Raw genomic sequence first — 12,845 nt, forward strand, 5'->3', positions numbered from 1 at the left:
ACTTGATCACTTTGAGTTACATAATTTCAGGGAATAATTTGTAAATTGCTGTGACAGAATGATAGACTTCACGTCTTCTTGGTAACATATCTACAGTCACCTTTCCTTCTGCCCATGTCTCAAGGCTTGGCTTCTTCGTTATGTAAAATCATCAGTGGTGTATATTCCACCGCTGGTCAATGTCATGCAGGCACCAGGTGGGCTGAGCACCATGATCAGCAGTCAGGAAACAGTACACCCTGATGACTTCCCTATCATTTCAACCAAGCCAGCTTGAGGAAGTTCCTGACCAAATACGAACAACGTGTCACCTGTGGAACCAAAGGAGTCAACACATTTCACCACTGTTACACCACCATCAAGAACACTTCCTGTACCATCCCACACCTGCATTTTGACAAGTCAGATCACCTGCCTATACCTCTACTCCCAGCATACAGGCAGAGACTGAAGACTGCAGCACCGGTGATGAGGATCACAAAGTTGTGATCCAGGGAGATGGAGGAATCCTTACAAGACTGCTTTGAATTGGCGAACTGGAAGATATCAGGGATTCATCTTCGAATCTGAATGAATATGCTGCAGTTGTCACCAGCTTCATCAGGACCTGTGTGGATGAGTGTGTGCCTTTGAGAACATAACCAGACATTATCATCATCATCATCAGGTGCCATGCCCAGTTTGAGCTTTGACTCCTGCTTCAGGTCAAGTGGATCAATTCATTGGTATTCATTTCCAGCTCTCTGGCTGCTGTCTCCATCATCATTTGTCTTTGCCTTCCTCTTGCTTTCTTCCCTTCAGTCTTTCCCATAATTACCATGCATTCTAACTCTTTCCTAATCACATGTCCAATGAAGTCATGTTGCTTTTTCATGATCTCATACATTATTTCTCTTTTTGTGCTTGCTCTGTTCATGACATCCTCATTAGATATTCGTTTCATCCATGATATTCTTTGCATCCTTCTCAAAAACCACATCTCTGCTGCTTCAATTCGTTTCCTCATGTTAGTAGATATTGTCCTTGAGCCATATAACATAACTGGATAAACATAACATTTCAGTACTCTGAGGTGGGTTGTCATGCCTAGTTTAGTGTTGGTCAGTATACTCTTCGTTCTCGTAAAGGTGTCTTTTGCCATCTCTATTCTTCTTTTGATGTCCATGTCGCACCTGCCATCTGATGTCACCCAGCTTCCTAAGTAGCAAAAGTTCTTTACTTGTTTTATGTTTTCCCCATTTATTTTCAGCCTGCAGATAGGATTCTCCTTCTTTTTGGATATCACCATACATTCTGTCTTTTTACAATTGATAGATAGACCCATTTTCGCACTTTCTTCAACCACTATATCAGTTAAGTTTTGTAGTTCTTCCTCCGTACTTGCAATTAACACAGTGCCATCCGCATGTCTAAAATTATTGATGTTTTCACCACCAACTTCGATACCCAAGATGTCTCTTTATTTTGGTAATATTGTTTCACTGTACACATTAAAGAAATCAGGGGAGAAAACACACCCTTGTCTAATGCCTCTCTTGATTTTCATAAATTGACTCACTTCTCCATCTATTCTTACAGCGGCAGTTTGTTCTCAGTACAGATTTCTGATTGGCAGAGGTCTTTTGAATCTAGATCTAGTGTTTCCTGTAATATTTCGAATAACTTATTGTGTTTCACTTTATCAAATGCTTTTGTGTAGTCGATAAAACAAACAAGTTTTTTGCACTTGAATAGTTCATTCTGATAGTATCCTTAACATCAATATTGCATTTCTTGTACCTTTGTCTTTCACAAAACCACATTGTTCTTTACCTATTTCAGCTTGTATCTTACTTTTAGCTCTTGTCATCAAAATTCTTAGAAGTATCTTAGTGATATGACTCATTAAACTTATGGTCCTATGTAATTTACATTCTATTGCTCCAGGTTTCTTGGGAAGAGTGATAAATACTGATTTTTTTCATCTCTTCTGGTATTATTCCAGTCTCATAAATGTCATTGATTAAATCAATAAGTTTTTCAATTCCATAATCTTCAAGGGCAATAATCTGTTTTATTACTGATTGATCAGGACCTGCTGCCTTTCCTTTCTTCATCTTAATTTATTGCATTACAAACTTCAGATTTTAAAATACTTGGACCTTCAATGTTCTTCTTAATTTCTGGTTTTTCGCCTCGATCATCTTCAAACAATTCCTGAATATACTCAGACATACCATCAGCTTAACACCTTTTATGCACGTTTTGAAATGGAGAATAAAAATATACGTGTGTGAATCGCTACAGCATCTGGTAACCCTTTGGTCTCTGCTTTGGAAGCTGACGTCAGCACGTCTTTCAAGAGGGTGAACCCTTCCAAGGTGTCAGGCCCTGATGGTTTACCTGGTAGAGCACTAAAAACCTGTGCCAATCAACTGGGAGGAGTGTTCAAGGTCATCTTCAATCTCTCACTGCTGTATTCAGAAGTTCCCACCTGCTTCAAAAGGGCAACAACCATTCCAGTACCCAAGCAGAGCTGCCTCAATGGCTATCGCCTAGTTGCACTCACATCTATTGTGATGAAGTGCTTCATGAGGTTGGTCATGGCCAGAATCAGCTCCTGCCTAAGCAACGACCTGGATCCACTGCAATTTACCTGTCCCACAATATGTCTACAAGCTGATGCAATCTCACTGGCTCTCCACTCAGTCTTGGACTACCTGGACAATGTCAGGCTCTGTTTATTGATTACAGTTCAGTGTTCAACACAATCGTACTCTCAGTACTATTCAACAAACTTCAAAACCTGGGCCTCTGTACCTCCCTCTGATCCTTGACTTCCTCATTGGGAGACCACAGTTAGGGCAGATTGGAAATTACTTCTCCTCGCTGACAATCAACACTGGTGCACCTCAAGGATTCATGTTTAAGCCCACTGCTGTATTCTCTCTACACCCATGTCTGTGTGGCTTGGCACAGCTCTAACACCATCTATAAATTTGCCAATGACACAACTATTGGCAGAATTTCAGATGGTGGCAAGGAGGCGTTCAGGAGTGAGATGGAGCAGCTGGTTGAGTGGTATTGCAGCAGTAAGTTTGTACTCAATGTCAGTAAGACCAAGGAATTGATTGTGGACTTCAGGAAGGGCAAGTCAAGGGAACACATACCAGTCCTCATTTAGGGATTAGCAGTGGAAAGAGTGAGCAGTTTCAGGCTCCTGGGTTCCAACATCTCTGAAGATATATCCTGAGCCTAACATGTTGATGTAATTACAAAGAAGGCATGACAGTGTGTATATTTCATTAAAAATTTGAGATTGGTATGTCACGAAAGACTCTCGCATTCTAACTGGTGTGGAAGGGGACACTACACAGGATTGGAAAAAGCTGCAGAAAGTTGCAAACCCAATCAGCTCTATCGTAACACTAGCCTCCTGAACATCAAGGACATCTTCAAAAAGTAATGCTTCTAAAAGGTAGCATCCATCGTTAAGGACCCCCATCAACTAGGACATGCCCTTTTCTTGCTACCATCCGGTAGGAGATACAGGAGGGTGAAAACACACTCAGCATTTTAGGAACTGCTTCTCTTTTTGCACTACTTTTATATATATATATATATATACACAGAGAGAGAGAGAGAGAGAGAAAAGACTCTTGTGTCAAAGTGAAAACAAACTTCTACAATTTGATCTATATTTATTACAATTATCAAACACAAAATAATTGATTGCATAATTACTCACCCCCTTCAAGTCAGTATTTAGAAGATGAACTTTTGGCAGCAATTACAGCCTTGAGTCTGTGTGGATAGGACTCTTTATCAGCTTTGCACATCTTCACGCTGCAGTTTTTTACCATTCTTTACAAAACTGTTCAAGTTCTGTCAGATTGCATGGGGATCATGAATGAACACTGCTTTTCAAGTCCAGTCACAAATTCTCAATTGGATTGAGGTCCAGACTTGGCTGCTCCAGGACATTAACTTTGTTGTTTTTAAGCCACTCCTGTGTAGCTTTGGCTTTATGCTTGGGGTCATTGTCTTGCTGGAAAGCAAATCTCCCAAGTGGCAGTTTTCTTGCGCCTACATCAGGTTTTCCAGGATTTCCCTGTATTTTGCTGCATTCATTTTACCCTCTACCTTCACGGGCTTACACCAGATACAGCATTTAGTCTGATGGCCAAAAAAGCTCAATTTTGGTTTCATCAGATCAGAGAACCTTCCAGCTGACTTCAGAGTCTCCCATGTGCCTCCTGGCAAACTCTAGCCAAGATTTTATGTGAGTTTATTTCAATAGTGGCTTTCTCTTTGCCACTCTCCCATAAAGCTGCAACTGGTGAAGCTCCCGGGCAACAGTTGTTGTATGCACAGTCTCTCCCATCTCAGCCACTGAAGCTTGTAACTCTTCCAGAATTGTCATCGGTCTCTTGGTGGCCTCTCTTACTAGTCCCCTTCTTGCATAGTCACTCAGTTTTTGAGCATGGGCTGCTCTCGGCAGATTGACAGCTGTGCCATATTCTTTCCATTTCTTGATGATTGACTTAACTGTACTCCAAAGGATATTCAGTGACACGGAAATTTTCTTGTGTCCATCTCCTGACTTGTGCTTTTCAATATCCTTTTAACAGAGTTGCTTGGGGTGTTCTTTTGTCTTCATGGTGCAGTTTTTGCCAGGATACTGACTCACCAGTACTTGGACCTTCCAGATACTGGTGTATTTGTACTGCAATCAATTAAAACACCTTGACTGTCTATTTGGAGATGTGGAGGTGATCTCCTTAACCAATTATGTGACTTCTAAAACCAATTGGCTGCACCAGTGATGATTTGGTGTGACATATTAAAAGGGGTGAATACTTCTGCAATCAATTATTGTGTTTTATATTGTAATTAATTTAGATCACTTTGGATCAATCTGTTTTCACTTTGACATGAAAGAGTCTTTTTCTGTTGATCAGCGTTTTAAAAAAAAGCCAAATTAAATCCACTGTGATTCAATGTTGTAAAACAATAAAACATGAAAACTTTCGTGGGGGGGGAGGAGATAAATTTACTTTGAACTTTGATTATGCTGAGGAAGTGAAATGAAAGGAAGTGTAAGCAGGCCACGGAGAGGAGGTTGGTTTCCCTGATGTGCTGAGCCACGTCTGCACCTCTGCTGTTTCCTGCATCAACCACATTGGTGGACCTAGAATAGCATTTAAATCACAGTAGGTAAAAACAGCTGATTTCCTTCTCAAGGTGTTAGTCAATAGATTTCAAACATTTGGTCCTTTTTGCCTGCCCTGTCAACCATGGAAAATATATCCTTGATACCATTGTACTTAATCCTGGTGTCTGCTTTTGCCGGACATGCAAACATTTGTTTAATATTTGATGTGGATTTCACTGAACATTCACTGCCACTGGGTGTAAAGAATTCCATAAATCTGCAGCCTTTTTAATGAAGTAATAGTATCTGGATAGTAGTGGTTTAACTGGTACTTTTGGTTCCTGGGTGTAACTGGGATGTCTGTGAGTTTACATGTTTAAATATTTGGAGAATTGAGTTTAGTTCAGGAAAGTGGGGCTGAAGTAGAGATCACCCTGCTAAATTAGTCTATGATTTTGAATGGCGGAACGAACACACAGTGGGATGGTGCACAGTGAATGGTCTATTTCTCATGTTCACTAGATTTATTTGAAACCCTTGTTGACCTGGATTTGACCTGATATGCTGACCTTGAGTTGATTTGTATGTTGGTTTCAGGGATGGTGGCCTCAAAAGAGAAAAAGTGAAGAACACGTACAAAGAGGAGCAGCAGAAACTCTACAGCAAGATGATAGTGGGGAGCCATAAAGACCGAAGCCGTTCCTGAAATCTCCACCGGAAGACCCAATCCACTGCCAGTCTGGGGGTGTCAACTGACACATCTTTGGCTGTGTTTCTGGCCCACAATAAATTAAAGGGCAAGAGTCTTTCCAAGTACTTTCTTTTCCATCTTATTGAAGAATTTAAACCTTGGCATCATGCAGTGGAAAGAAATCTGCTGAGAACTGGACTGTGTTTATCAGGAAATAGACATGGAAAATGTCCGTTAACAATGCGTCTGTGACTGGGGTTCGGGTAAAGTAATGAAAATGCCATAGATGTACCAAGGATGAAAGGGATTGTCCAGCTGGTGTGGGTTATGCCAAGCCTACTTTGACCAATTGGAACAGTTAGCCATAGCTTTGTGTTTTAGCTCACAGGGTTGTGGGAGCATCTCTGTTGAGGAGGGCAGCTCAAAGAATGAGAACAGGAAAGGAACAGAAGTACTAAACCTTTGAACAACTAATGGAAGAGGTGTGTTGAAGATACCTTCTGATGCATATGTACTCATTGTAGTTTCATTCTGGTTTAAGATCTGTACTTGCATGCCATTGTTTTTTTTCCTTTAAAAATCGCATAGACCTGTATTTGTCATTGTAATCAGGAAAGAGAAAATAATTCCTCTTCCTCACGGTTGGTCTGGCTGCAAGCAGATGTGAAGGAAACCTTTCTTGTACTTAGTTTACTTCACTCCAACAGAAGACTTGGGGGGAAACCTCCAATATACTAAGGGAGATCTCCTGTGTACATGGATCAGTACTGTTCCTTGGTGCTTGTTTTCTTTTCTTGGAAACTTATCCTGTTACTCTGTTTCATCATGTAAGGATATTAGCATCTGACTGTATTTTAGGAATGTGCCCTTAAGCAAAAGTTTTCCAGTTTCTGCCTGACAGTGATTTTTGACTGTCCCCTTTTCAAAATTTGAAAACTGCCTTGGAATCAACTCATGACATAATTCACAATGTTCGGTTTTATTGGCAGGGCCCATGTTTCTCTTCAAGGACTTCGTTGTCACATTCTGTGAATCAAATCAAATGACTAAGCATTAGTGTGGTGGGACTTGGGAGGAATTTGAGCTAAACCATTCAGGTTTGGATAAAAATGTTTACAGATATTTATGTCAGATGTATTAGATGTGTGTGGGTTTGTGCTGTTAGATTTCTACTTGGTTTCTCTCCCAAAATACTGTGTTGATAGCATACTGCACAGTGGTGGATATGTTCATTGGAATTTTCTGCTGGTCTCTTCTCCCGGGAATCTTGTGGACATATGGTTCTAAGGTGGCTTCTGCCCTTAACAGATGCAGGACTTCTCTGCTAGTTTTGCTGCAGAATCTTTTGAAACAAACAAGAATCTCAGAGTGGATGTGTCCTGTTGTGGGAGAGTCTAGTGCTTTAATGTTCAAAAATAAGCGATTGCTCATTTAACAGAGATGAAAGTGACTTTTTCTTGTCCCTCTGGTTTCATCCTCAAATGAAACAGTCTTTGTATATTTTCAAGAGATGGGTACGGAGACTCTTGATAAGTGAGAGGGTGAAAGGTTACTATGAATAGGCAATGTAGAGTTGAGGTTTCAGTTACGTTGGTTGTAACCGAATGAAGTAGTGAAGCAGGCCTGTGGGGTGAGTTATTGCTCTATTACATATTTAAATCCATGCATCAGTGGCGGGACTGCCAAGGACCCAGTGGTGAATGTTTAACTCCATTGTGTGTTTACTTCCCATGTGGCTTTCGTTAAGTAATGTTGAAAATAGCCGAGTAATGATGAGCAGATGGTGTGAAGAGCTAATTAACAACATACTCGGCGCTGTGTTTAACTGTGTCCCAAGATGCCTGACTGAAGGACCGTAGGAGTACGCACACCATTACTGTACCACCTCCAGGATGATGCTGCCAATGTGATACCATATGTTGAAGAGGAAGCTGGGTGACTTGCTGAAAAATGAGACAAGCATGTGGCTAAATTTGACCTTGGAATATAATTAATGAGGGCAATTTTTTCCAGATCGCCCAAATGTTGTCTTGGACTGATCCCGCTTTGCTTCCTGGATCCTTCCAAAATACCTCAATGTTTTGGAGTTTTATCTCAATTTTACCTTTCTCCTGCCCACCTCCACCATTTTCTCTGTAATAGCTGATAACTCACTGATCAATAAAATGGGATCATTGGTAATGAGGTTTGTTTCTAATCCAAGTTTCATAAATAATATGGTAATGTGCTTGGAACTAGGAGGCTGTCATCTTCAAGAGCAAGAAGAGTGAATTACTAAAAAAAAGTTAGACAAAATGTAGACAATGTGTGATGGGGAAATCAGTGTTAGTGTGGAACTCAAAAGTTCAGACCTGTCAAGTAGCATTACAATTCTGGGCAGTGTTTTGGTAATTCTGATTTTATTTCTATAGATATTCATTCATTTAGTAAGTAGATGATATTTTAAATTAGATTTCAACAGCCAAACTTATTTCAGATGTTAAAGCCATGAATCGTATTGCGGCTACAGATGAGGAGTACCCCATTTGTCATTTGCCCAGTTGTTAGTTTCTGATCATGTCAAGATTTTTACCCTCTGCACCACTCCCCCCCCCCCCACCCCGTTCTGGATTTTATCAGTCCATTTGTACTGAGTTAAGGAATTGTAAGAACAGAGCTAGTTTAAGCAACTACCAATGTGACACAGCATCCACAGCTAAAAAGATGTGAATATAATGAAAAGTAACATTAATTGATGAAACGGTGGTGGACTTCAGTGCAATTGAAGTCCAGAATCATTTAGCTGGTGTCCTGAGGAGGCTGTGTAAGGTAATGAAAGTCCACTGATTTTTGTCTTTAACACCATCTGGGGAATAAATACTGAGTGCATGCAAATGTGAAAACAAGTTCATCAGTGACATTTGTAATAAAGGGAACTGGCTGATTCTTAAACATTAGAATTAAGCTGATGGGTGAAAGAGGCATAAAGAAGAAAGTATTGCTTTACAGACTCTTTCAAGGATAATTGTAATGTGGGATGAAAAATATTTTTTACTTTGAACTGCACCTTGCTTAAGAAACATTCAGCGCATTTATGATTTCTTTACCTGTTTCTATCTAAAGGGAAGGTTCAAACAGATAAAGGAAGATAATAAGCCCCTGAGGAGTGCACATTTGGGTAACTTCTCATTACTCATGGAATGACTCCATGATCTTTGTTTTATACAGTATTAAGTTTAGAATGTAGAAACATTTGCACCATCAGTCTGGTTAAATCCGCTATTTAATCCAAACAATCAACAGATATTGTAAGTATTGTTAGAAAGAAAAGGAAAGTTTTATATGTACGACTGTTGTATACTCCTGCTGCCCTTTATGTGGCTGTATTTACCGGAATACAGACTTGTATATAGCTAAGGTGCCTAAGACTTTTTCACAGTACTGTATTTGTCAAGTGGAGCGGAGAGCAAATTTGTAAATGTGGTGGGGACAAAGGATGTTGGGAATGGCAAGGGTGGAACACCATGAAAGGAGTGTGGGACAGGAGGCAGAGAAGGAGTGCCGGGGTGGGGGATGGCATGGATGCAATCACACCCTGCCCCGAAACACCAGACAAGGAAATTTGATTCCAAACCGTTGGTTTATTGATCATTACAGAATGCTTCTCTGATGCTTCCCGCTCCGCCCCAGCTCCCTTCCCCTTTTCTCAACAATGATTCCACTATCCCTGCCCCCTTCCCATTCTCAGTCCACAACAGAGACCCATATCAGAATCAGGCTTATCTTCACTCACATATTGCATGAAATTTGTTTTTTTTTACTGTGGCAGCAGTACAGTCAATACATAACATTATGACTACTGTGCAAAAGTCTTAGGCACCCTAGCTAAGTAAATGTGCCAAAGGCTTTCACAGTACTTTATCACAAAGAAGTCATCCACCCCAGTCCAGGTGTTTGAGCAGAACTTAATTTCCTGTTAGCTCAAGGGTTCGTAACCTTCTCTTGCAGCAGCTGAAAGTCCTGAAGGAAAAGCAAAATTTTGAAGATTCTCAACAAGTCAAACAAAATCTATGGAGAAAATTAATGTGTAATCAAAACAGATGAAAGGTTGCTGACTTTAAATATTAATTACTTACTCTCTCCAGATGCTGCCTGACCCACTGAGTATCTCTCCAATTATTTCAGGTTTGGCCTATGCTTAATACAAATTATGCTATCTACTTGTCTGAAACAAGGCCTAATGCCTGATTTGTGCCTTCAGTTAATGAATTCATTAGCTTATGTAGTACCTGAAGTAATCTGCCTCTTTCTCTGCTTTAGATTCTTATTTTCCAAGTAAAGTGCCTTGCTTTACTTTTCAAAGTACATATTCCCATCCATGACCTGAGTCTAATTTACTATAGTACTCAAAAGTATTAACTATCCTCATTTAGTTTTAATTTACTATAGTACTCAAAAGTATTAACAATCCTCATTTAGTTTTAAGTGTAAAATTAGAAATCATTTAGTTTCTAAGTTTAAATTCTGAAGCCCACTTTTTATCAGAAATAGAAGCAGAAATACACCATTTGGCTTCTCAAACCTCCTAACACCATTTACTATCAGCCTATTTTAACCTCACTTTCCTGCAAAACCCCATATTTTGTAGTCCTTCAATATCTAAACATTACTTTATATCATCACCCTTTTGCCATGTTTTGTCAGTGAATGTTCAGTGCTACAAAAAGCTGCAAATGTGAAGTGTGAACAGAAAATATGAATCCACATTGTTTGTAGAGGGAGGGACAATGTTTCTGGTAAATGATTTCAGTTTTCTGAAATGGTCATTGCCTGTGATTTTAACTCTGTTTCTTTCCACATGGTTGCTCCCTGAGCAGAGAAATATTTACAGCAATTTCTATTTTTAGTTTAAATTGTAAAACTGAAAGCAAAGTGCAATGAAAGCAAACAGAAATTTCAGAGAAAGGGAATACAGAATTAATGAATCTGTGAAAACAGGTTGACACAGTGGCACAGCTGGTAGTTTCGAACTTAAACATTGACAATTCATTTCCTCCTACAGATGCTGCTGAATCCACTGAGTTCCTCCAGCAGAATGTTTATGGCACAATTTGTGGAGCTGCTGACTCTCAGCTCCAGAGGTCTGGGTTCAATCCTTATCTCAGCTGCTGTCTGTGTGGAGTTTGCCTGTTCTCTTTGTAACTGCATTGTTTTCCCTAATGTTCTAAAAGACCCATAGGCCAGTGGGTTAATTGGCTGCTGTACATTGCATTGAATGTACAGGTGAGTGGTAGAATCTGGGAGGCAGGGGTTTGATGTAAACATAGGAAAAACAGAAGTGGAATTGGTGTAATTGGATGCTTGATGGTCAGCACGGACCTAGTGGCCAAAGAGCCTGTTCCCATCCAGAGTCTTGATGCAGGGTGCTGACATTGCTTCCACAGATGCTGCCTAACATGCTGATTTTCTCTTTTGCTCTAAATTCCAACATCTGCAGTGTCTTGTGTCTCCAATATGACTCTGTTACAAGTGCTGGAAAATTGCTGAAGGTCTGACCATACCTCTGTAGAAGGAAATTAGATCAATACTTGTGAGGCATGAGCATTCTACATACAAGATGAAATGGGCTTTAGTCTGCCTTATTCCTAGAAGAATGATAAGGAATTTGATTGAAACATATAAAGACTCTGAAGGTCTTGGCAGGGGTTACTGCTAACTGGTGGGCAATAAACTTTGGGCTGTAATTCAGCCTTGATTTTGAAATGCTATATTCCTTGATTGGCCAATACCAGTCCTAATGCACTGAAAACAAAAAGTGAATTTCATTGTCGATGTCTTCCTTTGTTGAGAGACAGCATCCAAGATAAGAGAGGTGATTCATATTTTCCAGGGTGTTGTTATGGGCCTTGGTTATTGGAGGGTGCTCTACACTGGGGACAAGTTGATGGTTGGGGGGCGGGGGGCTTTGTAATGTACTGTGCAAGGTCCATTCTCATATTCAGTGTCTAACAGGTCAGTGAAGACTTGGAGCTCCAATATACACACATATATGTATCACCTGCAGATTGTAGCTCTAGGGGTGAAGTTAGGGCCAAATAGGTTCTGGATTGCAGGGGTAGGGGTTGATGTGGTTTGAACAAGTTCCTAATTTATCTTGTACTACAGAATCTTTCAAAGAACCACAAATATTACATCTTGACTCCATCTCTTAACTGCATGAAGGAAATCAAGCTGATGTCTTTGTAGTGAGTGGTAACCAGTTGTGAAGAAAACTAAGTACATTAAAATTCTACAGCTTTCATGAAAATTGAAATTTCAAAATAAACATTTTATAATATTTTGACTCTTCAACTTGTGTATTGGAAGCTTGTGTAGTACCATCCCAGTGCTGAAAACATCTCCAGCCATATACATTACCAGCAGGTGAAAGCCAACGTGAATCCTGTACCCAGAACCTGGCTCAGAAGTTGCATGTCAGAATTGAAAGTCAATGGGAAGGAACAGGAAAGAATGAAGAATTTTAATAAAGAAACAGCAGAATTGCTGCAAAGTTTTACCAAGTCCAGTTTAATGTAATTTAAGAGCTGGGTTCAGCTCAGGTCTCTAGACAAGAAAACTAATCCATTTAGTTCCCCAACTGTGGTGTCTGGCATCTTCTGTTTAGATTGCCATATTTTTCAGTGTGTGAATTAGTTTGCTTTCTGAAATAAAGGCCTTTTAATAGCTTCAAATTGCATTTTCTCCTTGGTGTATTGTACATGACTGAATTTGAAGACTCAAAGGCCAAATTCACAGCCCGGAAGATAGCCGTGTTCATTAGTACCAAACACAGGGTTGTTGGTGGCAGAAAAGTTGAGGGGGTTATGTTTGTAAGGTGATGTGCGCCCTCTAATCTCAGGGTCAACATGTACTCCCAGTATGTGGCCTGAAGGAGCTGAACACCATTCCAACGCTGCTCCTCCTTGGCCCAGAGATTCTCAGGAATCTGTGGGACTATGTATCCCTTCAAGGGGATTGAGCACATCGTTGAGCAAAACAAAT

At 40.1% G+C, this 12,845-nt stretch overlaps 1 protein-coding gene across 1 annotated transcript in view; it reads left to right on the plus strand.

The window, feature by feature from the left end:
• The window catches only part of gpat4 (glycerol-3-phosphate acyltransferase 4), a 110,777-nt gene extending 98,227 nt beyond the window's left edge, over positions 1-12,550 (plus strand). The window contains exon 12 of the mRNA XM_063056809.1: positions 5,732-12,550. Within this exon, the coding sequence (XP_062912879.1) occupies positions 5,732-5,840 (109 nt within the window). The 3' untranslated portion in view covers positions 5,841-12,550. The remainder of the gene's footprint in view (positions 1-5,731) is intronic.
• The last annotated feature ends 295 nt before the right edge of the window (positions 12,551-12,845 follow it).

The sequence above is a fragment of the Mobula hypostoma genome, chromosome 8, assembly GCF_963921235.1.
Source record: "Mobula hypostoma chromosome 8, sMobHyp1.1, whole genome shotgun sequence".
Taxonomy (NCBI): Eukaryota; Metazoa; Chordata; class Chondrichthyes; order Myliobatiformes; family Myliobatidae; genus Mobula; species Mobula hypostoma.